Source organism: Rhinatrema bivittatum, chromosome 8 (assembly GCF_901001135.1).
Source record: "Rhinatrema bivittatum chromosome 8, aRhiBiv1.1, whole genome shotgun sequence".
In the NCBI taxonomy this organism is placed as follows: domain Eukaryota; kingdom Metazoa; phylum Chordata; class Amphibia; order Gymnophiona; family Rhinatrematidae; genus Rhinatrema; species Rhinatrema bivittatum.
The window spans coordinates 83,166,471-83,193,338 of NC_042622.1; the positions used below are offsets into that span (position 1 = coordinate 83,166,471).

The window sequence follows — 26,868 nt, forward strand, 5'->3', positions numbered from 1 at the left end:
CTTTGGGAATAGAAGATAGATGTAATTTCTGCTTGTCGTAGCAAAATTGTATGCATTGTACTATCCAGCTAGAGATGGTACGTTTGGTTACTGGAAGTCCAGGTGCTTTCAGATCGAAAGATACAAAGAGTTGAGAAGTCCGTGAGTCCGATTTTGTTCTTTTTTTGTAGTAAGCTAGTGCTCTTTTACAGTCTAGCGTATGGAGTAACTTTTCCCTATCATTGGAGTGAGGTTTAGGGAAAAAGATTGGTAGTTCTATATTTTGATTGAGATGGAATTGTGAAACCACCTTTGGTAAGAAAGATGGGTGAGTTCTGAGAACTACTTTTTCGTGATAAAACTACAAGTATGGAGAATAATGGACTAAGGCTTGTAATTCACTGACTCGTCTAGCTGATGTTACTGCTACTAGAAACACTACCTTCCAAGTAAGGTACTTTATATGTGCTGAGTCCATGGGTTCGAAAGGGGAAAGCATGAGTTGTTCCAGAACTATGTTGATATTCCATGGAACTGGAGGTTTTGACATCGAAGGACGAAGATGAGTTAGTCCCTTGATGAAACGAGATAATAAAGGGTGATTAGATATAGGGATATTATTGATCAGTCTATGATATGCCCCTATGGCACTGAGATGAACCCTAATGGAAGATGTGGCTAGCCCAGTTGTGTACAGTGTATGAAGATAATCCATGAGTTTTTCCGGTGGACAGTCTATTGGTGATACACCGTTGGATGTGCACCAAGTAGAGTATCATTTCCATTTATAGTTGTAATTTCTTCTTGTTGAGAGTTTCCTGGATTCTAACAAAATGAATAGTGTGGAAGCGGAAACTCCTTGTTCTGTTAAAAGGAGCCGTTCAACCTCCATGCTGTCAAATGGAGAGATGCGTGTAACGGGTGTAGAAGCATCCCTTGATCCTGTAGTAGCAGATAGATCTGGACGGTTCGGCAGACGTATTGGTTCTTCGAGAGATAGTTGGAGAAGGAAACTGTACCATGGTTGTCTGGGCCAGACTGGAGCTATGAGTATCATTTAAGCTTTGTCTGCTATGCACTTTTGAATTGTCCTTGTTATAAGCGGAATGGGAGGAAAGGCATATAGGAAGCCTATCGTCCAAGAGATGAGGAAGACGTCCTGAGCTATCCTGAGTGGACTGGGACGTATCAAGCAAAAGTTTGGAATTTGAGCGTTGATCTCCGTTGCGAAGACATCTATCGAAGGTGTTCCCCATTGCATGAAGATGTTTTGGGCTATCTCTGCATTGAGTGCCCATTTGTGGGGATGAAAAATTCGGCTTAACTTGTCCGCTCTTGTGTTTGCCAGTCCCGGAAGGTAGGTCGCTTGCAGATGTATGTAATGTTGATGCACATGTTCGAATATGATCAAGGTCTCTTTGCAGAGGGACCATGAACCGGATCCTCCTTGTTTGTTGATGTAAAACATTGGTACTTGATTGTCCATGTACATCATGACTCTGCGACCTTTGAGGTAGTCTTGAAAAACTTGTAAAGCCTTTTGAATCACTCTGAGTTCCAGCAAATTTATCTTCAGGGTCTGCTCTGCAATTGTCCATAAGCCTTGCGTTTCGTAAATCTCGAGATGCGCTCCCCAGCCCTTGCGAGATGCGACTGTAGTTAGGACTGTGTTGTGATGGGGAGGACTGAACAGTGCTCCCTTGGAAAGGGTGGAATTTAAGAGTCACCATGTTATGTCTTTTTTCATCTCGGCTGTTAGCGATACTTTCTGTGTTAACGGTTGTGTGTGTTGTTTCCATTGTCGTTTTAGTCCCCACTGCAGACGTCGCATGTGTAGTCTCGTATTGGGAACTGTAAAATTGGCTGCCGCCATGTGACCCAAGATTATTAGAACTTGTCTCACTGATGGTCTTTGAGTGTTGTTCAAGAGATAAAGAAGCTGATGTAGCTGTGTTATTCATTCTGATGGGAGGTATGCTCTGCTCCGAGTGGTATCCAGGCATGCTCCTATAAACTGCAGTTTCTGTGTTGGTTGTAGATGTGATTTTTGAAAATTGATCACTAGTCCTAAGCTTTGTAGACACTGTATTATTTTTCGGAGATGAGTGAGCAAGATATCAGGAGTCGAGGCTATTCTTAGCCAGTCGTCCAGATATGGGAAGATTGTCATACCCTGTTATCTGAGATAAGCTACCACCACTACCATGCATTTGGTGAACACCCTGGGTGCAGCCGATAGTCCAAAAGGAAGTACCTTGTATTGGTAGTGTTGATGCTTGAACCAAAAACATAGGTAACGCCAAGAGGATGGAAGGATTGGAATGTGAGTGTATGCATCCTTCAGATCGATGGAGCACATCTAGTCGTTGGGTTGAATTAGAGGTAGAATTGACTTCAAGGATACCATTTTGAATTTCTCTTTGGTCAGAAATTTGTTGAGTTCTCGAAGATCCAGGATGGGACGGAGGCCACCTGATTTCTTGGGTATCAGGAAATATTTTATTTATTTATTTATTTAAACATTTTTATATACCGGCATTCGTTGTAGACATCATGTCGGTTTACAGTAAACAGGTTAAGTTTGGAAAATTACATTTTAACAGGGAAGTCAAAACTGGGAGAGGGGGTAACGAAAGGCAGCTAAGAAAAGACAGGGTAAACAAAACAAGTTCCTCGAGGTGAGGAGATGGAGGAGATGGAGTAAAACCCCGAGTTGTGGTGTTTCGGGGAAATTAGCCAGATGGCCTGCTGGCTGTGTAGGAGTGCAATCTCCTCCACTAGCTGTGACTGAGATTTCTGAATTTTTAGTGTGGGAAGGTAGGGTAATGTTGGTTTTGTTGTAAATTGAAGTTGATAACTTTGACGTACTATCTTCAGAACCCATTGATCTGAAGTAATCTGCTCCCACACTGCTAGGCAAGAATGGATTTTTCCCGGTGGTGTTAAATGTTGTGGTGGTGGCTGTATGTTTAAAAAGATGGAGTTGTTTTTACTGTAGTTGCCGGTTGCTGATTTGGTTGTCTCTGATTTCGAGGTTTACCCCTGCGTTGAAGAGGGGTATGTTGCTGTTGCTGTTGTGGTTGTTGGTATGATGGGTATGTTTGTTGACGGAAAGAATGATAAGACCTATAAGGTCTGCGATTGTACGAGGATCGGCGATTATATGGGAAGTAGCGCCGTGTGTTAGAGTAGGTGGGTTGTGATTGCAATGATTGCACTGCTATCGCTTCATCCTTTAGATTTCCCACCGTCTCCTGAAACCGGTCACCAAATAGGTTATCTCCCTTACATGGTAGATTTGCCAATTTCTCATGCAAATCCTCCCTTGTGGTGCTCGAACGCAACCATGCCATCCTATGGGCTGCTATGGCCGTTGCCGACGCTCTAGATGATGTTTCCAGTCCTTCATATACTGAACGGAGGAGGTGTCGGGAGCACTCCTCCATATCATGGAGCGTCTGTGGAGGTTGATCTGCCGTGGAGGAGAGCATACCCTTCATGGCTTGGATACATTCATATAAATACTGTACCACATAAAACTAGTGATGCATAATTTTGGTGTTCAGCATTGCATTCTGGTACAGTTTTCTGCCAAATTCATCCAAATGCCTATTGTCTTTGGTTGGTGGATATGTAGAGTGTGTTTTTGATTTTTTGAATTGTTGCATCGCCGATTCTACCACTATGGAAGCATGAGGTAATTGTGATAGCGCATACGGCGGGTCTTTCCGCATTCGAAATTTTATGTCGGTTTTCCGTGAGACCGCCGTTAGAGAGTGAGGTGTTTCCCAGGATTTTTGGAGAACACTGTGCAGTAATTCTTGTGGTGGTAATGAAGTGGGTTCTCCTGGAACATCAAAAATTTTTAGAAGACCCAATGTCTCTGATTAGGATCAGATTCTTTTTGTACATCTAAATGTAAGATGGTACCCAGCTTTTCCAAGAACCTTGGATATGAGAGATCTGGCGGAGAATATGATTCTTGTGGTTGCTCCTGTGGATCCGAAGGAAACCCCGTCGAGGATGAAGGAGATGTTGGTGGAGATGTAGAATCTACCTGTGTGTCCTGCTTTGTAGCTGGAGACTGTGGCCGGTCTGGGACCACTGATGATGGAGGTTCTACAGATGGTTCCCTTGAGAGACGGATACTTGGTTCTCTAGAGCCCGTCAATGGTTGATTTGACATTTTAAAAGAGGCTTCCAGAGTTTCATAGAAACACGCTAGAGAATGTGATAATTGCCAAAAAGCCTCTTTTGTTTTAGGAGGCATGACAGATTTACCAGCATGGTGTGGTGAAGGATGCGGTGACTGTTCTGCCAGTATTGGCGGAGACACTGACGGGGGGATGTGCTCTGGTTTGTGAGCTTTCTCTCTTATTCTCCGAGAAGAACTGCTCAAAGAGGTGGATGCATTAGAAGATGTGAGATATATCAGCAACCTATGTGAATGTGCTTTTTGATGTTTACTCCTGGAGGAGATGGAGGTAGAGGGGCTGATGTCCCATCCTGTATCCTTATGTGGCAATGTTTTATGGTGCAAATGATGTTTGTTGCGATGGGTAAGCCCTGGTTCCACAAGAGGTTTATCCCTTGATGGTGACCTCTTCTTATGTTTAGGTCTAGATCCCTGCGAAGAAGTCTCAGATCGCCGTGGCGTAGAGTCACGAGAGGTGGAATGGGATAATTGTGGAGATTGGTGCCTTAGTTTTAAGCCGCTTCGGCTTGGATGTGACACTTTTTGTCTCTTTAAGGGCGTAGGTGTTTGCCTATCCCGTGATGAACTCCTTGATCCGCTTCGGGTTTCTTGTTTTTTAGTAAGTGAAAGTCTCGGTGCCGTAATGTGTGCCGACGTCCTCGGCGCCGTAATGTGCACTGACATCTTCGGCGCCGTAATGTGCTCCGATGTTCTCGGCGCCGGTCCCTTCGAGGCTGTCGGCTGCGCTGGAGTTTTCGGCGCCGTGTCACTTGGCCAGATTTTCGGCTCCACGGTTCGTTCCCAAGACGCCACCGTATCTCGCTCCCATCTCGCACAGTCATGCGGCGCTGTTTTTTTCGACGAGGCCAATCGGTCCTGATCAGATGGATCAGATCCCTGATCCAGCAGCCTCGCTTGTTTTGTTACCTCTTTCCCTCCAAGCCTGGAGGGACGAGGATCCCATGATGCTGCTCTCCTGTGAAGGGGAGCGGGTCTCTTCGCAGGTCCTGACAAGGAATGAGCCTCCGATGGCTCCGAGAGGCTGAGAAGTTCCTTCATTTTGTGGGCCCGAGGGGACATGTGAGCGCAAAACTCGCATTTTCCCGCGTTGTGGTTGGAACCGAGGCAACAGTAACACCGGTCATGGCCATCCGTGACCGATATTACCTTGCCGCAGTGACACCATTTGAATCCGGATTTGGACATCCTGAGAAGAAAGTTAGCTCCGCGTGCGATCCCATGAGTGGAAAGAAACAGACTGAGGAGAATCTGTTACTTTCCTGCTCGGGAACACACGCGCAGCCGCAGAGACTAAAAAGCCCAATCTCTGCTTAATGAAGCTCTGCCTCCCAGACCTGATTGACAGATCCCATGACAGCATGGCTAATTCAGCCCTGCTATCAATGGGAAAATCACAAGCGCATTGTGATAAATTGCAGGAGGAACTTGCGAGACTGGAAGATTGAGCATCCAAATGGCAGATGAAATTTAATGTGGACAAGTGCAAGGTGTTACATATAGGGACAAATAACCCATGCTGTAGTTAAAAGATGTTAGATTCCATATTAGGAGTTACTACCAAGAAAAAGATCTAGGCATCATAATGGATAATACATTGAAATCGTCAGCTCAGTGTGCTGCAGCAGTCAAAAAAGCAAACAGAATGTTAGGAATTATTAGGAAGGGAATGGTTAATAAAACGGAAAATGTCATAATGCCTCTGTATCGCTCCATTGTGAGACCACACCTTGAGTACTATGTACAATTCTTGTCATTGCATCTCAAAAAATATATAGTTGCATGGGACAAGGTACAGGGAAGGGCGACTAAAATGATAAAGGGGGTAGAACAGCTCCCCTATGAGGAAAGGCTAAAGAGGTTAGGGCTGTTCAGTTTGGAGAAGAGACGGCTGAGGGGAGATATGATAGAGGTCTTTAAAATCATGAGAGGTGTAGAATGGGTAGATGTAAATCGGTTATTTACTCTTTCAGATAATAGAAGGACTAGGAGCATTCCATGAAGTTAGCAAGTAGCACATTTAAAACTAATTGGAGAAAATTCTCTCTCATTCAACGCACAATTAAGCTCTGGAATTTGTTGCCAGAGGATGTGGTTAGTGCAGTTAGTGTAGCTGGGTTTGGAGACGAGGTCCATTGATTGCTATTGATCGGGTTAACTTGGGGAATAGCCACTGCTATTGTTGGTAGCGGTAGCATGGGATCTACTTGGTGTTTGTGTGCTTGCCAGGTACTTGTATCCTGGATTGGCCACTGTTGAAACAGGATGCTGGGCTTGATGGACCCTTGGTCTGACCCAGTATGGCAATTTCTTGTGTTCTTATGTTCAATGCTTTGCATCTAACTTGCCAATGCTTATATTGTTTCCAGTTTTTTTCATTTGGATCCATTTTCCATTTCTTGAAAGATATTCTTTTAGCTATTATAGCCTCTCTCACCTCACTTTTTAACCATGCTGGAAGTTGTTTAGACTTTCACCTTTTTAAAGCATGGAATACATCTGGACTGGGTATCTACGATAGTATTTTTAAAGAATGTCTATGCCTGATCTAAACTCTTAGCCTTTGCAGTTGCTCCTTTCAGTTTTTTCCTAACCATTTTCCTCACTTTATCATAATCACCTTTTTGAAAGTTAAATGCTGTCATAGTATATTTCTTTAGTGCCCTCCAACCAGTTAAGTCAAATTTGATCTTGCTGTGATCACTATTGCCAAATGGCTCCAACACTGTTACCTCTTGCACCAAATCCCGAGTTCCACTAAGACTTGGTCTAAAATAGTTTCCTCTCTTTTTAGTTCTTGTACCAGTTGCTCCATGAATAAGTCATTTATTTCATCTAGGAACTGTACCTCTCTAGAATGTCCTGAAGTGGCATTCACCCAGTCAATACTGGGGTAATTGAAATCACCTATTACTACTGTGCTGCTGATTTTGTTAGCTTCCCTAATTTCTTTTAGCATTGCATTGTCTGTTTGTTCATTCTGACCAGATAGAGGTTATATAGCCCCATTGCTATTTTATTCCCTTTTTCACCTGGCATTTCTATTCATAAAGATTCAACTTAGCATTTTGTTCTTGGATACGTTTTATCCTGTTTGTCTCAATGCTCTTTTATATACAGTACCACCCCTCCACCAATTTGATCCATTGTATCAATTTGATACAATTTGTACTCTGGTATCACAGTGTCCCATTTTTCTAGGTAATACATTTAAAACTAATAAGAGAAAATATTTTTTTATGCAATGCATAATTAAGCTCTGGAATTCGTTGCCAGGGGATGTTGTGAAAACTATTAGGGCTATTAGTTTAAAAAAAGGTTTGGACAAGTTCCTGGAGGAAAAGTCCATTACCCATATTAAGTTGAGTTGCAGAAATCCACTGCCTATTCTTGGGATAAGCAGCTTGAAATCTATCTACCCGTTGGGATCCTGCCCGTACTTGTGACCTGGCTTGGCCACTGTTCAAAACAGAATACTGGGCTTGATGGATCCTTGGTCTGACCCAGTATGGCAAGTCTTATGTTCTTATGTTTCTGCTGTAACCATTGGGGGCCGATGCAGTACAGTGCGCTCAGTCGAGCGCACTGTATAACCTGCAGTTGGACGCGGGTTGTATAGGCGCTAACTAATCCCCTTATGCAATAAGGGGATTAGCACCTCTATAACGCACATCCATCGCGGAGTGAAACTAATAGCGCTCATTACATGTAAATACATGTGAATGAGGCTATTAGCTATTCACTCCCAATGCAAAAAAAAATGTGTGTCTAGGACGCACATTTTAGCAATCAGAAATTAACGCCTTCTGAAAGGTAATTGGTCCTTTCACTGACATGTGACAGTAAAGGGACCAATCGGCAATAAGTGAAGGAGTGAATAAATTAATATTAAGTGCACAACACTTTAATATTGATTTATATACTCCTTCTGGTGCCGGTAGTCAGGTTGGGAGAATGGACGCTGAATTTATCAGCGTCCATTTTCCTAATTCCTGCATGTGCACAGGTTAGGAAAACTGGACAGCCTGCGACAGCGGACCTCTCTCCGGCGCACGCTGTCAAGGAGGTGCTAGGGCGTTAGGAAAGCAGGTGCTGAACATACAGCGCCCGCTTTCAGCGCAACATTTTTGCATCAGCCCCATTGTTTGGTAACTAACACTGAACAGAACAACAGCTAAACAAAATATGTATGTCTTTTTGTGACACTATTTAAAACACTGCTTCTACCCCAACCCTGAATATTCAGAACTGTGGGGACCAAAAAACATGAAATCGTAAAGAGCTGACTGTACCAATCATCAAATTTCATCCCTGCAATTCATGTTCTAAGCACTCCTGACAGAGGCATCCTTGGCAAAGATTCTGTAAGACTGCTATCTCCACTGTGTGCTATTTTGTAAGAAACAGAGTATTCTGAAGAATACATACAAGTTTATCATGGTTACAGGATGTGCAAGGACAGGAAATATATATGAATAGGAGACAGCCACCTATTTCCTCTTAACCACCCCCCGCCCCCGCCATGTATTTCTAAGTGCCATAACAAAAAATTTGCTAAAGCAATCAAATCATCCTATCAAGTTTTCTTCTCAGGTTGCATTTCTTTGCAAACATACAAAATATGGAGCAGTAGAGAAGAACCTTGCTTCTTTTCTAGTGGACCTTATCCCCTACACATCATCTAGTCTAACTTTAAATAACTGTAGTGTTTCATTCTCTAAACTTGGCCAGAGCACCTTTGACTCATTAAGCACCACTCATAAGATGAAGCACTGCACTTCTGTCTATCAACTTGAAAGGACTACCACAGCAGAAGGAAAAGCATAAACATTCTGTTGCACAGTTACAGTAATGACTGCATAGGAAATTCAGAAGGTGGTGTCTGAAAATGGGTTTGCTACATTATTAGAATATATATTTTCATGGTCCAGATGTAGCTTACAGCTTAAAGATTTGACAGAATGCCTCATATTTTTAAAATACTTTTCTGTATTACTAGCTAATTCAGTACTTGGAACTCCCTGGAGATCCAGCATCATGGTGCTCATGATATTAGACTGACATTGAGTCTCAGCACATTTCCCTGACTGGTACCTTAGGAAATGCACTTGTCAGGAAGTCAGGGGCTGGAGGCCAATATCAAAAGTACTCACCTGAAAAATGTGAGGTATGTGCGTATAATAATGTTCATGCTGCTCAATGTTGAACTTCTGAAGAGTGGATGAATAATCACCTTTGCTCTCATCTGCCATCTGATTTCGTGCTTGGGCTTGCTGTCGTGCCTAAGTCGTCAAAACAATAATGCTATTAAAGCATCTATAAAATTAGGCATTATTCTAGTTTTATTCTATTATTTGTTAATTGCCCAGTCTTACAAAGAACTCAGGTCAGCATACAAAATAAACATAAAATACAATAAATTAAAATAGATAGTAATATTAATAACATAAAAATAAAAAGTATGGCTAACCAGCTAAGCACACACAATTAAATGTATAACTGACTTAAACATATAAAATGATGCTCAGAACAGAAAATCAATGTAGCACCAACATTTTCAAAATTAGGAGGTAATTTTAAACCGAGTTACATGTGTAAATGTAACATACTATCATAGCAATTTTAAAAATCCATTTACACTTGTAAAGTGCACTTACACATGAACATCCTATGGATAATTCAATGGTATATATTGTAGCAATGTTCAAAAGCCCACACATATAGGTAAAGTGCTTACATATGTAAAACTCAATTTCGAGCATGTAAATGCTTTTTAAAATCAGGCCCTAGACTGCTAAAGCAGTCATGAGGCGGTATATTATGGAGATGTGCATCGTTTTTTTCAAATTGTTTCAGGCTTCATTTTCAGGGGCCCCGCAGGAAATTTTGGTTTTCTTGCAGTTCGGGGGGTTTTTCGGGGGCCCCCGATTTTTGGGTTAGTGCGCACTAATGGGAGTTACTGCGTGCTAACTTCCGATAGTGTGCACTAACCCAAAAAACAAATTTTTCCGAAATTTCAGAAAAATTCCATTTGTTTTTCAGTTCCCCCGAACCATGCTGAATTAGGCAATTTCGTTGAAATTGCCTAATTTGGGAAAAACGAATGCACATCTCTAGTATATTATCTCCTTTGTGGTATCCCAATAGAGAGCTGTTAACCGGGAAATCTTGAAAAGAATGAGAAATGCGAAAACCAAAGAAAATGCATGAGCAAAATCCATGTAGCAGTAATAAAACTACATTTTTGGAAACTCAAGCAGTGTTTAATACACTATTTCATCAAAGAGCCAAAAAAGAGTATATTGTATTAAAAACATAAATATTTCCATTTTGGTAACAAAGCAGGGAAACTTCTGGCAGGTATTACAAGGAGGAGAGGAGGCTCCTGGTTTATCGCAACCATGAAAGCGACCTCCGATCAGTTGGTACATACCAATCAGGACTTATCTAAAGGCTTTACAGAATTCTATGGACAGCTTTATTTAGCTCAGCCATCGGATCCTTGAAAAGTGCAGGAGTATCTGGCTTCAGTTGGCCTACTCATATTGATGGAAAATCAGGTATCTAAGCTAAACCACCCAATTAAAATGTTAGAACTTCAAACAAGCATAAAGGCACCACATATGAAATCCCTGGGCCCAGATGGCTTTCTGGTAGACTTCTATAAGTTATTATGGGATCAACTTCTCCCTCCCTTGGGAAATATGGCAGAGGATTTAATAAATGGGGAACCTCCGCCTTTCTTCTCTAACAAGGCTTATGTTACAGTAATCCTGAAACCTGGAAAGGATCCAAAACACCTGGGATCTCGCTATTAAATTTTGATTTTAAACTCATAATTATGGCAGATAGGTTGGCAAAATACCTCCCACTTTTAATAGGTGAGGCACAGGTAGGTTTTGTGAAAGATAGAAGCTCAGTACTAAACATGCATAAACTACTGGCTTCCATGCAATCTAGTATTTAGAACAAGACTCCATCTTTGATTCTAAGTTTTGGCACTGAAAAAGCTTTTGACAAGAAAGTTTGGTCCTTTATGATGGAACCTTTGACAGCATTTGATATAACTAGCTATTTCTTACAGGTGATTCAAGCCTTATTCCATAGCCCTTTGGCATCAGTCATAGTGAATGGGTCCCTCTCTGAAACCTTTCAAATAAACTGAGGAACAAGACAAGGATGCCCTTTCCAGCTCTATTTTTATTGTCTCTGGAACCTCTTTTAAAGAAGATTTTAGATAATGCTAATATAAAGGTGGTATCTATTGGTTCAAGACAAGCTCATACATTCAATTTGGCGGCTTTTGCAGATGATATCTTGCTCCACATTAAGGACCTGGTCTCCTCCTTTGAGCACTTGCTGAGCGACTTTAAAGAGTATGGAATGGTAGCATGACTTACCTTGAATTTGAATAAATCTGAGGCCTTACCAATGCATGACACAGTAGTGTATTTGTTCAGATAGTACTTTCCAATGGAGTAGGCAGGGGAATTAATTAAATATTTAAGTATTACTATCTGTAAAGATGTCACTCAGTTACCAAAGATTAATTATGCTAGGCTTTATGATGATACTAAATGACTGCTTTTAAACTAAATGGACTTACCCCTTTCACTGATAGGCTGGGTAAATTTATTTCAAATGGTTATTTTTCCAAAGTGGCTTTACCTCCTTCAAACACTGCCAATTTTCCTTATTGCTAAAAATAAAGGAGACACTGAATCACTGTTGTGATTCTTTTTTTTTTGGAAACATTGGAAACCTTGAATAACTTTCATCACTTTATTGGGGAAGTAGGGGGAAGATGGGTAGGATTAGCCAATCTGAGGTGGTATATTGCCTGCTTGCTTAGGTTTACTGGGGAATGGATTTTGACTACTTCTTTTTATACTCCTCAGTGACTCAAACAGGAACTAGTATTCCCATTAGATAATGGATTTATTTTACATAGTACTGCATCCCAGATCCCAGAACATATGCAACATACGGGCCGATACAGTACAGTGTGCTCCGGTGGAGCACACTGTTAGCCTGCGTTTGGTCGTCAAAAACGCGCGTCCAACCCCCCGAAACTAATAGCACCCACAACATGCAAATGCATGTTGATGGCCCTATTAGTTTTTCCCACGCGATCCAGAAAGCAAAATGTGCAGCCAAGCCACACATTTTACTTTCAGAAATTAACGCCTGCCAAAGGCTGACGTTAATTTCTGCCGGCGCTGGGGAAGTGTACAGAAAAGCAGAAAAAACTGCTTTTCTGTACATCCTCCGACTTAATATCATAGCGATATTAAGTCGGAGGCCCCAGAAATAAAAAAAAAAAAATTAAAAAAAATTTTTAATTGGCCCGCAGCCCGTAAGACAGACACTGAATTATGCCAGCGTCCGTTTTCCAAACCCATGGCTGTCAGCGAGTTTGAGAACCGACACCAGCAAAATTGAGCGTCGGCTGTCAAACTCACTGACAGCTGCCGCTCCTGTCAAAAAAGAGGCGCTAGGGACGCGCTAGTGTCCCTAGCGCTTCTTTTTACCGCGTGCCCTAATTTGCATAGGCCACCCTCCTGAATCGCGCGCCCAGGAGAGTGGCCTTTGCGCGCGCTGAGAGAGCGGGCGCTCGCTGGCTCTCCCGTGCGTTTTTCTGTATCGGCCTGATAGTGAGTTAATTAAACCACTTTGAAAGCTTGGTGATGGGTCTGCCTCCAACTAAAACTGAATTATAAGATTTCTCACTACTATTGCAGGAAATATGAACTTTCCGCCGGGAATCTGATTGGGGTTTTTTTTCAAACTGAGGCTCATTAGGCCTACGAACAGTTTGCCATCTTTTTGGGATGAGGTCTGTATAGTTGATTTCTGAGAGTTACAAGACCATGTTAATGTGGAACACAGGCATTTTTTTGCCTATCTATAAATTAGTCATTATGCTTGTTCTTTAGATGTGCGGGAACTCCTATAGAAGAATAGGCAATTTCTTCTAGACCTTTTTGACCAAGAAGACACTTCTTGCCACGTTATTTTAGGATTCTACAAATTTTTGAAGAAAAATATCCAGAAGTCAAAAGACTACCAGTCCCAAAGAAATCATTGTCAGGAGGAGTTAGCTATTGATATTACAAGCCACACTTATATTATCTGTTTTAAGCGGCTTAAACAGCCTACCAGCTTACTAGTAGTATGGATATGAGAGAAAACAATACAAATTTGTTTTACATTTTTATACTTCACAGAAACAAGCCAAAGATATGAAGTTGACCATGTCGGATTCCGGTATAAAATATGGAGTTACCCTCCACCCCCATTCATTCAGTCACTGTCCCAGGCCCGTCAAATAAAGCCCAGCTCCCTTCAGCAATGTATATTTTTAAAAACTTAACTCACAAGGAGCAAACAACGATCCTAATTCCGAACCTATCAATCACAAACAAAAGGGATCGACTTTTACTATATCAAAATCTTTCACCATCCGAAATATTTAAGACGTATTCTCAATGAATATTTTCAAAGAATATTTTTGAAATGTTCAGATATAAGTTTTAAGATGGAAACGGGATCGCATCAGCAAGCCTTTTGATGACGTGCCTGGTGTAGCCAAGCCGTCCGGTCTTATCTATCATCTGCGACCCGTTTGATGAAAAGTGTTAAAGAACAGTTCATGCTTCAAAATTCCTCAAGATGGAAACGGGATCGCTTGCTGATGCGATCCCGTTTCCATCTTAAAACTTATATCTGAACATTTCAAAAATATTCTTTGAAAATATTCATTGAGAATACGTCTTAAATATTTCGGATGGTGAAAGATTTTGATATAGTAAAAGTCGATCCCTTTTGTTTGTGATTGATAGGTTCGGAATTAGGATCGTTGTTTGCTCCTTGTGAGTTAGGTTTGTTACAGTACACGAGCATGGCCAATGCGGAGACCGAAAAATCTTTAAAAACATTGAGTTTTTCAGATGCTGAGATACAGTCACTCTTGGCCAAACCTTCGATTTTTACAAATGAGATCGGACAGTCTGACTCTGACCAATGATCTACTCTATCTAAATTATCTCGGCGATTGATTCGCACATCGCTACATGCTGACACTCTGTTAGAATACTGCAGGCACCAACGCATCCCGCGGGGACTCCGGATGCCGAAAGCACCTCATCTCTATAATGAAGATCCTTCCTTCATTGATGATTGGAATGCTGTTTTAAACAAGTGCAGCCTCGACTTGATGATTTTAATCATTAAAACAGCGCAGAAGAAAGAAGAAGAGATACAAATCGAGATTACTACAATTAAGGAACATCTAGCCAGCTCAACAGAGATTGAGAAGTACACTGAACAACTACAGAAATTTACTGAAGAGATTGATAAGTTTCACACGGAGCTCAAACAATACAAATTGGAAAAACTACAACGGGATGAGCGTGACTATACACAGGGTTACGTCTATTCATGGATGTGTGAATCCAAGAAGAAATCACGAGGCAATCGTGTCACTTTTGAATCAGGGAGTGATGACTCATCGGGTGAAGAGCTGACAAAAAAAACCACTGAGAGTCATCAAACCACTAACACAACTGGTAATCGTTTTTTAGGGAGAGGCAGAGGATACAAACGGCCCCCTCGAGCACGGGGGAGCTCACGACTGGAAGATCCACATCATACAAGAACAACCAGATCACAGTCCCAGCAGAATCCCTGATATTGAATTTATCCACTCATCCTCTGACAGCTTGTCAAACGCAAATTCTCAACAAAGGACTATCATTTATACCCACCCCCAAGGCTGATCTCTTTGAATTAGAGGTTGCTTTACATAGATTTGCAAGGAAACTTTATGTTAAACATTATTTCGCACACTCACCTAGTGGTCCGGATAATTCGATTTTGCGCAATAAATCCACATGGTATCCCCCTGGAATACCTGATGCCTTTATTAGTACATTTCATCAAAGATCACTACAGGATTTACGTTCAGAATTTTCTACCAGTCGATCGTTTTCTAACATTACCAAATCAGAAGCGGTAGCTCTAAAGAATTTACGTGAGAATGTGAATGTGGTGATCAAGCCTGCAGATAAAGGCGGAAAAATAGTACTCCTAGACCGCACTCAATACGTATTCAGAGATATCTCGCCAACTTCAAGACAGCCGGTTTTATAAAGAACTTCAGGATAATCCGACTGATTTGATTTTTTGTGAAATTGAAGCATTGGTTGAACAAGGCAAGACAGCTGGGTTCTTAACATCACATGAAGCCACATTTCTACTGCGGAAAACAGCAATAATCCCAGTTTTTTACATATTGCCTAAGATACACAAAGATAGTCGCAATCCACCTGGGAGACCAATTGTGTCTAGTAGAGGCTCCCTTTTAGAGCCGCTCTCTAAATTTGTTGATTTTTTTCTTGCACCACACGTTCGAGAATTACAATCATACATTCGCGACTCGCAACAATTGATTCAATTTTTAGAAGAATTTCAAGCAGATACAACAACATTGCTTTTGGCAACACTAGATGTGGAAGCTCTCTATACCAACATTCCGCAAGAAGAAGCCATCCAGATAGCACAAGGTTATTTTGAGAAAAGACCCAGACCATATCGGATTCCATCATCATTTTTAGGGGCTTTGACACGATTAGCTCTCACAAAAAATTTTTTTGCGTGGGAAGGACAGTTCTTCCAACAAATCTGCGGTACAGCAATGGGTGCCACTATGGCCCCTGACATTGCTAATCTTTTCATGGGCTGGTTCGAAGACACATGGATATACTCCAACAACCCTTTTAGACAACAGATCCGTGTGTGGAAACGCTATATAGACGACATTCTAATCTTCTGGGATGGCACTATGGAAGAGTTTGAGAGGTTTATGACTTGGCTGAACACCTGTAACACACATTTGAAATTCACAGCCAACATTCAAGCTTCAACTATAGACTTTTTGGACATACACATTAAAAAAACTCCTTCAGGTTTTAATACCACATTATATAGAAAACCGACAGCAAGTAATGCATTGTTACACTTTACCAGTGCCCACCCACGAGCATTGAAAGAAAATTTGCCTACAAGCCAGTTTTTCAGAATTAGGCGGTTATGCACAACGACAACTGAATTTCAGCGTCAGGCCACACAACTCTGGGGACATTTTCAAGACAGAGGGTATCCAACCCGATGTATCAAGCGCGCATATAAGAGAGCCAAATACACAAATCGAGAATGGCTATTCTTACCACAAGATAAAGAGAGTGACGATATTCTGACCTGCGTTCTACCATATTCATCAATGATGACAAAAGTTAAAAGGATCATTAATGACAACTGGCATATTTTACAACTGCACACTGAGCTTCAGCAGAAACCAAGATTTGCCTTTACACGGGGTGCCAATTTGAAAGATCAACTGGTACATTCAGATACTTCTCTCCGCCCCTTGGGTGGCCACTCTGGTCTACACACCAGTTGTGGATCATACACAGTTTGCCACACAATGATCACCACATCAGTTTTGCATATTGAGAGACTGCATAGAAACATTTTTCTACAAAGTATGACAAATTGCCAATCAACTGGTGTGGTTTACATTATCCAGTGCCCATGCAATTTGTGGTACGTGGGCAAAACCAAAAGGTCTTTAAAGACTCGACTCATCGAACATAGATCCTGCTTGAATGTGAGTCGGATGACTGCCCCCGTACCGCACTGTGTAGAAAAGCAACATTCCTTTGATGATTTGAAGGTTTGCGTACTTCAACAATTGATTCCCTCGTGGAGAGGGGGAGATTTTGACAAGCAGCTGCTCAAAACTGAGCAATGGTGGATTCATTATTTGAACACAGTAGAACCATTCGGTTTAAACAATATGCTAGAATTAAACATCTTTATTTAAGTCTGACACAGAAGGATACGAGCCGAGATGACCATCCCAGCAATCTGGATCACCATGGCAACGATAGACGTCAGTAAACGTCATGACGCCCGCAGAAAAGAGCGGGCTATTTAATCTTGGAGACGAGTTTGAAGCGGTCTCTAGCCCGGCGTTGGTAAAGAAAACACTAAAGGAGATTTGTTTCCCGTATAAGTAGGTGGTTCCCCCATCCGAAGCTAAGTATTATATTATATTACATTCTCTATTCTGATTCTTGAGTGTTGATAATATATTTTTCGTCTTCATAGCTTCTGTTGTGATATATGACTCCTGATGAAGCAGCTACGCTGCGAAACACGGCCGCTGTCGGGTCATGGTATATAACACCAAAGAGACTCTTTCAAGGGCTATTTGAGCACTTTGACACACTTGAGGAATTTTGAAGCATGAACTGTTCTTTAACACTTTTCATCAAACGGGTCGCAGATGATAGATAAGACCGGACGGCTTGGCTACACCAGGCACGTCGTCAAAAGGCTTGCTGATGCGATCCCGTTTCCATCTTAAAACTTATATCTGAACATTTCAAAAATATTCTTTGAAAATATTCATTGAGAATACGTCTTAAATATTTCGGATGGTGAAAGATTTTGATATAGTAAAAGTCGATCCCTTTTGTTTGTGATTGATATTTTTAAAAACTGACACACCCATCACGGAACCCATGGTCAAGGGAAGGGTATTACATATCCTAGGGAAACCTCACAGCCTTGCACACATGCCCCCCCCCCCCCGCCCCCATCTACACTCCCACACCCTCTACAACCACACAAAATTTAAATTATGCACTTCAAAAAGAACATCCAAAAGTATAGTCTTCTGAGGCAAAATATCATTTACAACATGTATATTCTATTTACATGCACTGCTGTGGTGCCAACCAGAAAAAAAAGATACTTGGAACTCCTATGGAATTTGTAATGGCACCTCAAAAAGCCATGAATAAACAGAATTACCATTGCAATATAGTAAACCTCCCCTACCAAAATAATCCTAACTGCCAACACTCAAACAGTAACAACCTTATCTATGAAAAGGAAACACAGTAAATATCCCACCCTCCACCAACCGCTACCGACGCCGGTGTGAAGAAACAGCTTCTGCAGAAATAAAGGCAAGTGCCTTTTTGAAATTCGCTGTGAATTCAGGGGAAACAGAGAGAGCCCTGGACACGCCCCCCCCCCCCAGAGTGACGTAGGTGCGTCCCAGCGCTAAGACAGCGAAACCTCCTGAGAAAGAAACATCGGGGCAGGCTCTCCCACCCACCCTCCACCAACTGCTACCAACGCCGGTATGAAGAAACAGCTTCTGCAGAAATAAAGGCAAGTGCCTTTTTGAAATTCGCTGTGAATTCAGGGGAAACAGAGAGAGCCCTGGACACGTCCCCCCCCAGAGTGACGTAGGCGCGCCCCAGCGCTAAGACAGCGATACCTCCAGGCGTCGCTCGCCATGCGCCGAAGGGGCGCGACAAAGGGGCTATCCCCTTTGTGCACCCCTTCGTGCAATCCCAAGTGCCGGCAATATATAATCTCCAAATACATACTGAACATAAAGAAAAAATGGCAATCCATCAACCTTCATCAGAATGCAAAGACAACAGAAACAGAACAAACTCCAACAACAACCGGAAAGTAAAAGGTATGAAATCTAAAACAAATCTCAAATATCAACACACAACGATTAATCACAACAACAACACTTCACTCTGTAACTATCTAACACTCTTCTTCCTACTCTTTAATGCTCAATCAATAATCAAAAAAATTCCTATCATCAACGACCTTCTCCAAGATGAAAAACCAGACTTTATAGCTATCACAGAAACTTGGGCAAAAAACACTGACACTGTAATAATCAACCACTCTTCTTATAGAACTTTTTCTTTACCCAGACCAAAAAAGAAAGGAGGAGGCTTAATGCTCATATCCAAAAAAAATCTACAACTGAAACCAATTCCAACAAGCAATTGCTCTCCACTAGAAATTGCATTATTTGATTCTCCACACTTACAAAGTTGCCTATTATACTGCCCCCCCCAACACTCTCGAAAAAAAATGCTCACCACTTATTAACTTTTTTCTGACCAAACTATCTATTACCAAACCTATAATTATTCTAGGTGATTTCAACCTACATATGGACTCTACCCCCCTATCACCTGGATCCTCATCAATCATTGATGCACTATCATCTCTATGTCTCAATCAAATTATCACTGGCCCTACACACAAGGCAGGTCACATACTAGACCGAATCTTCATCAATACCGAGTTCTGGTCGAATCACCAAACGATGATTTCTAAAATTCCATGGTCAGACCATTCTATCATCCACACAAATCTATTCTCTTATCATAAACGCTCAACAAAAAAAAACCACCACCAAAACATTTTCCTATCGTCCACCTTTCTGCATGGAAACCCTTCAAACAAATCTGCAGACTGAAATAACAAATATTGATCTATCAAACATAGAAAATGCAACATCTTCTTGGTTCAACATCACGAAAACTATAGCAGACAAGATAAATCCCATAATAACAAAAACAATAAAAGAAACAAAAAATCAAAATCCCTGGTACAACAAAAACATCAGAGCAGCAAAAAGGAAACTCAGAAAAATAGAGAGATCCTGGAGAAAAAACAAAACAACTATATTTCTATATGCATACAAATCACAACTTGCCGAATATAAAAAACTCATCCATAAAACAAAAAAAGACTTCTACTCCAAAAAAATTTCCAAATACCAACAAAACCATAAGATGCTCTTCAATATAGTAAAAACCCTTACAAAAACCTCTCAAGACGATCAATCACTATCATCACCAAAGATCAGCAGTGATGACTTCGCCAACTTCTTTAATGAAAAAATCAAATTACTCATAAATAACAACCTAAAAAATGACTCTCAAGACCAGAAACTACTGAACATTCAAACAAAAACCTGGTCCAACTTTGAAACAGCATCTTCCTTAGAAACCCAAATGATCATCAAAAAAATGAACCCAGCCAAACACACTATTGATGCCATTCCCATTACAGCAATAAAAAATCTTGATCCATCAATCACCAAAACAATAACAAAAATTGTAAACCTTTTCCTCACTGAAGGAAACTATCTGGAAAGCCTAAAATCGGCCATCATCAAACCCATTCTAAAAAAGAATAATCTAGATCCAGAAAATCCACTGAACTACTGACCCATATCAAACCTCCCATTCTTTGCAAAAATCATTGAGAAAATCGTCCATACTCGACTCACCGATCACCTTGATGAAAATAACATCCTCCTTCCTTCTCAATTTGGCTTTAGAAAACAACTTAACACAGAATCCTTACTACTTGCCATGCATGACTTCGTACTCAAAGGTTTTGAAAAAGGCCAAAGTTACCTTCTAATCCTCCTCGACTTATCAGCAGCATTTGATACTGTAAACCACTCTATACTGATTAATCGTCTTTCTGAAATTGGTGCTAACAAAACAACTCTTCAATGGTTTTCCTCCTATCTGTCACAAAGATCCTACCAAGTACTACTTAATGATTCCCTATCAAAGAAAATCAACTTTCACACCGGAGTTCCCCAAGGATCCGCCATTTCAGCGATACTCTTTAACATTTATCTTCTCCCACTATGCCACTTCCTTACAAATCTGAATCTAACCCATTTCATCTATGATGATGATATTCAAATCTTAATTCCAATAAAAAAAATCAATTGAAAAAACATATAAATGAACTGCCTATTACCTAAACAGCATCAAGGAATTACTAAACAACATAAAACTCATCCTCAACTTTGACAAAACTGAATTAATAGTACTTGACAGAAAGAACAACTCTCTGCATACACCGACTCTAAATCTCATGAACCAAAATTCAAGCTTATCTCCAACCAACCATGCCCGCAACCTTGGAGTAATAATCGACAAAGAACTTTCATTTAAAAACCATATATCAACAAAAATTAAAGACGGTTATCATAAACTACTTACACTCCGTCATCTAAAACCGTTTCTCTCAAATAATGACTTCAGATCAGTCTTGCAATCATTAATATTCTCCAATATAGACTACTGCAACTCTCTACTCCTCAACTTACCTCTAAACACCATTCAACCTCTCCAAATCCTGCAGAATGCAGCTGCAAGAATCATTTCAAGTGCCAAAAAGCATGACCACATCACCCCAACCCTCATATCACTTCATTGGCTGCCAATAAAATACAGGATCAAATATAAAGTCCTTTCCATCCTACATAAAATTATATATGAAGAACAGAAAAATTGGCTAAGCCCCTACATTCAACTCCATACCCCAAGTAGAAACCTGAGGTCAGCAAATAAAGGACTCCTAAAAACACCACCAACGCACTCAAATCAACTCACCTCTACTCAAAATAGAGCGATATCCCTTGGTAGCCCAAAACTTTGGAACTCCCTCCCAACTAAACTCAGAATTCAAGAAAACCTAAAAACATTCAAAAAAGAATTAAAAACTTGGTTGTTCAACAAAGCATATCAAACCACCCAAAGAATCAACTAATCATCACCGCCCTCCATTACAACCTCATGATTAAATGAATATCAGCACAACTATACTTTTCTAAAATAAGAATGAACTCGTTTTGATCTTAAGCATGAATTTGTTTACTACTAAGCCTAATAATATGTTATGTTTTTACACCCCTTGTCAACCCCTTTATCCCTATAACCTTATTTTGTAAACCGTTATGATGGCGTTATTTTGACGTTTCCGAATGACGGTATATAAAACTCGTTAAATAAATAAAATAAATTGCACCAGGTCCTAGAACACCAATAGACCTCCTATTAGGAAAATAGAATAAGCCAGATTGCTATAGATCCCTACACAGAAACTACATGCCAGCAAAATACCACACCTCAGTCACATATGCAGAATACAGACAGACCCTGACCAAATATAGAATGAAGAGACCAGAAAGTATAAATAGAAACATGCTGAGAAGAACTGAACTGGAAGCCAGCCTCTATATGCAGAGCTATGAAAAACAGAAATATTACCATTCTTCATAAAACAAATAATAAAATCAAGAAATATAAAACAACATAATAGTAAAATGATATTCATAGAAAGAATAAATATTTCAAATCAGTTAATGAACAGAATATACAAAATTTCCCAAACACCACTAAAATATTTTTAAAATCCAATAATTAAAAAAGTTCTACAATTTCCCCAAAAAAACAATAAAATATTTCAAAACAGCAAAAACATCAAATTACACCCAATAATGAAAACTAATAAGAATTTAAAAATGTCCTGCTCTCCATACCTGGTATCTATTGATTTCCAGTCACCCTGAGATTTTCAGAGATTTGGGGGAGATATGGCCGCACAAACTTTATCTTCTCTCTCACACACAACCAATAACACATTCATTCTCTCTCACACACAGGCTATCTCTTCCTCACAGACACATAATGGGCCGGATTTTAAAAGCCCTACACGCATAAATCGGGGGGGGGGGTTACGCGTGCCAGAACTATTAAAAAAGGCCCGGCGACGCGTATAAAGCCCCGGGACGCATGAAAGTTCTGGGGCTTGCAAAAAGGGGCGGTCCGGGGGCAGGGATGAGCAGGGCAGGGGCGGGACCAGAGGCCTCCGGCATAGTGGCCATTGCCACTGTGTTGGAGGATCGTGTGCCAGCATGCTGCCGGTACATGCAACCTGTGCCTGCCTCCAGGTAGGCGCAAAAGGTCAGATAAGAATTTTTGGGGGGGGGGGAAGGTTAGGTTAGGGGAAGGCAGACAATTGTGTACCCCCTTGCGTGCGCCGACCGCTGATTTTATAACTTGTGCGCGCCTGCGTGCGCAAGTTATAAAATCGGGCATACATGTGTGCGCGCCGGGTAGCGCACACACATGTATGCCGGCGCGCACCTTTTAAAATCTACCTCAATGTGTGTATGTGCATGCCTGCAAGAACCTATATATGATACACAGGCTCTCACAAGTGCACACACACATATATACACATACACACAGGCTCTCATACAGACATGCACAGGCTCTCAGACACAAAGACACACACCTCTCACAGATACACACACATGCATACAGGCTGACACACACACACAAGCTTAAACATAGGCTCATACACAAACATAGAAACAGAGAAATGATGGCAGAAAAGGACCAAAAGGTCCATCCGGTCTGCCCAGTAAGCTTATGGTAATATCTGCTGCACCTTGTAGGTTACCCCATGCTTATCAGTTTCCCACACCGTAAAAGTCAGGGCCCTTATTGGTTGCTGTTTGAATCCAATTCCCCGTAATGCCTTGGCGTTGAAACAGAAAGTAATGTTTGAATTGCATCAACAGTATCAAGGCTTACTGGTTAAGGGTAGTAACCGCTGCATCAACAAGTTACTCTCATACTTGTTTCCCCAGACTGTAAAAGTTGGGGCCCTTGTTGGTCGCTGTATGAATCCAATTCCCCTTTTCCCCCTGCCTTTGAAGCAGAGAGCAATGATGGAGTTGCATCAACAGTATCAAGGCTTATTGGTTAAAGGGTAGTAACCGCCACACCAGCAAGTTACTCCATGAACTCTTTTCTTCATTTCCATTCTTTAGTCTTTAGGGATCCACAATATTTATCCTATGCAGTTTTGAATTCTTTCACCATTTTGGTTTTCACCACCTCCTCCAGAAGGGCATTCCTGGCATCCACCACCCTCTCCGTGAAGAAATATTTTCTGACATTGGTTCTGAGAAGTCCTCCCTGGAGTTTCATTTCATGACCTCTAGCTCTACAGATTTCTTTCCAACGGAAAAGGTTTGACATTTGTACATCATTAAAACCTTTCAGGTATCTGAAAGTCTGTATCATATCACCCTTGTGCCTTCTTTCTTCTAGGGTGTACATATTCTTATCCTTCAGTCTCTCCCCATAGGTTTACTGATACTGACCCCACACCATTTTGGTAGCCCTTCTCTGTACCACCTCCATCCTGTCTCTATCCCTTTTGAGATAAGGGCTCCAGAACTGAACACAGTACTCCAGGTGAAGCCTCACTAAGGACCTGTACAAGGGCATAACCACCTCCATTTTCTTACTTGTTATTCCTCTCTCTATGCAGCCCAGTATTCTTCTGGCTTTGCCTATCACCTTGTCACACTGCTTAGCCATCTTCAGATCATCAAACACTATTACACCAAGGTCCCTCTCGCAGTCTGTGTGCATTAGCCTTCCACCACCCATCACATAAAGCTCTTTTGGATTGCCGCACTCCAGATGCATAACTCTAAACTTTTTGGCATTGAATCCCAGCTGCCAAATCTTTGACCACTCTTCAAGTTTTCTGAAATCACTTTTCATTTGCTCTACTCCTTCAGGTGTGTCCACTCTGTTGCAGATCTTAATATTATCCACAAATAGACAAACTTTACCTTCTATCCTTCCGCCAGGACACTCACAAAGATATTGAACTGAATTGGTCCCAAAACCGATCCCTGTTGCACTCCACTTATCACTGTTCTTTCTTCAGAGTAGGTTCCATTTACCATTACACACTGCCTCCTGTCAGTCAACCAGTCTGCAATCCACGCCACTTGGCACCCACTCCCAAGCTTCTCATTTTCTTCATGAGTCTTCTATGTGGGACCATATCAAAAGCTTTACTAAAATCCAAGTAAATCACATCGTGTGTTCCTCCCCAATCCAACTCTCTAGTCACTCAATCAAAAAAAAATCAATCAGATATGTCTGATAGAACCTTCTCCTGGTGAATCCATGCTGCCTTGGGTCGAGCAACCAACCAGATTGTAGATAGTTCACTATTCTTTCCTTCAGCAGTCTCCATTAATTTTCCCATCACTGCAGAGGCTAACCGGCCTGTAGTTTCCAGTCTCCTCTCTGCTCCCACTCTTGTGAAGCAGGACTACCACTGCTCTTCTCCAATCTTGCAGCATCACTCCTGTTTCCAGGGATATATTGAATAGGTCATTCAGCTGACCTGCCAGCTCCCTCAGTATCCTGGGATGTATCTCATTCAGCCCCCTGGCTTGTCCACTTTCAGTTTTCCCAGCTCTTCTCATACATTCTTTTCTGTAAATGGAGTTTCATCTACTCCACCTTCATCCACGGTCTTGATAACTAGCAACTGTCCTTCTCCAGGGTCTTCTTTAGCGAACACTGAACTGAAGTATTTGTTTAATATTTCAGCATTTCTTCGTCTCTCTCCACACATTGATCTTTTTCATCTTTCAATTTCACTATACTAGTTTGGACCTTTCTCCTTTCTCTGATATATCTGAAAAATGTTTTGTCACCACGCTTTACCTCTTTGGCAATCCTTTCTTCTGCCTGACTTTTTGCTTTCTTGACTTCTTTTTTCGTCTCCCTCAGTTTCACCAGATATTCTTCCCTGTGTTCCTCTTTTTGGGGTCCTTTATATTTCTTGAACTCTATACTTTTTGCTTTAATTTTATCAGCCACCTCCTTTGAGAACCAGATTGGTTTCTTATTTCTCTTACTTTTGTTTATGTTACGATTGGGCGATTGCCAGGTGTGGTGATGCTCCACCTGCAGGAGTGACTCAGGATAGAGAAAACAGGAGTCACAGTAAAGTCTCTGACAATGGCTGGAGAGGAATCTTTGTTGCTGCTGGAGGAGTCTCTGATACCAGGTGCTGGCTAGAAGGAGTCTGTGGTGCTGGGAGCTGGCTGGAAGGAGTCTGGTGTAGGCTGGAGTCTGTAGAGCTGGGTGCTGGCTGGAAAGGAGTCTCTGGAACAGCGTGCGTGGGGGTAAGGGTGAGCTTCGTGATTCACTGGAACAGCATGGGGGTATGCGTGGATGTGAGTGCAGGTAAACGTGGTCTGAACACTGGAACTGAGTGCAGGTAAGGGTGGACTCAGGATAGCGTGCAGGTAAGTGTGAGACTGACTGTAGATATGTGTGAACTGGAATGAGAGAACCAAGAGAGTAGGACAGACAATGACTGGACTAGACAAAACCAAGACAAGACTTACACTGAACAGAAAACACAAATGCCCAAAGGCAGCAAGGCAGGGAACCAGGACACAAAGCCCATAGGCAGCAAGGCAGAATAAGAAGGGCAGAGCCCCAGACCACGGAATAAGACAGGAAGCGAGGCGCCCGAAGGCACACTGAAGGAAACAGGAGGCTAGAGCAGGGAACCCAAAGGAACTCGATGCCGAAGCACTAAGGCATTGGCTAGGCGGGGTTAAGTAGGAAGTCCAGGTCATGGAGCAGATAGGTAGGACAGACTGGGCCAGCCAAGAGAGGATGCTCGTGAGGGACCTCTGGTGGTGAGGAGGCTGCACAGCAGCCATAGTCGTAACAGTTTACTTTTTAACATATAGATTTGTTGCCTTTGTAATTGCTCCTTTTAGTTTGGCTCACTGTTGCTCCACCTTTCTCATTTTCTTCCAGTCTTCTAGTTCTACCTCCAGGTACGTCCCCATTTTGACAAAGTCCATATTTTTAAATTCAAAACTCGGGTCTTTGTGTGACTTCTCTGATATTGTTTGATGATCACTGGTGCTGAAGGGAGCACCCACCCAGACATTAGAGACATTATCCCTGTTAGTGAGCACTAGGTTGAGTATAACTCCCTCCCTCCAGGGTTCCATTACCATTTGTTTGAATAGAGCTCCTTGCAGGATACCCACTATCTCTCTACTTCTGGTAAATTCTGCAGAAGGGATTCTCCAGTCTACGTCCAGCAGATTAAAATCGCCAACAATC

General features: G+C 41.5%; 1 protein-coding gene across 14 annotated transcripts in view; it reads right to left on the bottom strand.

Moving 5' to 3' along the window:
- The window catches only part of FNBP1 (formin binding protein 1), a 547,949-nt gene that overhangs the window by 141,582 nt on the left and 379,499 nt on the right, over positions 1-26,868 (bottom strand). For all 14 annotated transcript variants that reach the window (XM_029614281.1, XM_029614291.1, XM_029614288.1 and 11 more), the window contains one exon: positions 9,346-9,474. In XM_029614281.1, coding sequence (XP_029470141.1) covers positions 9,346-9,474 — 129 coding nt within the window. The remainder of the gene's footprint in view (positions 1-9,345; positions 9,475-26,868) is intronic.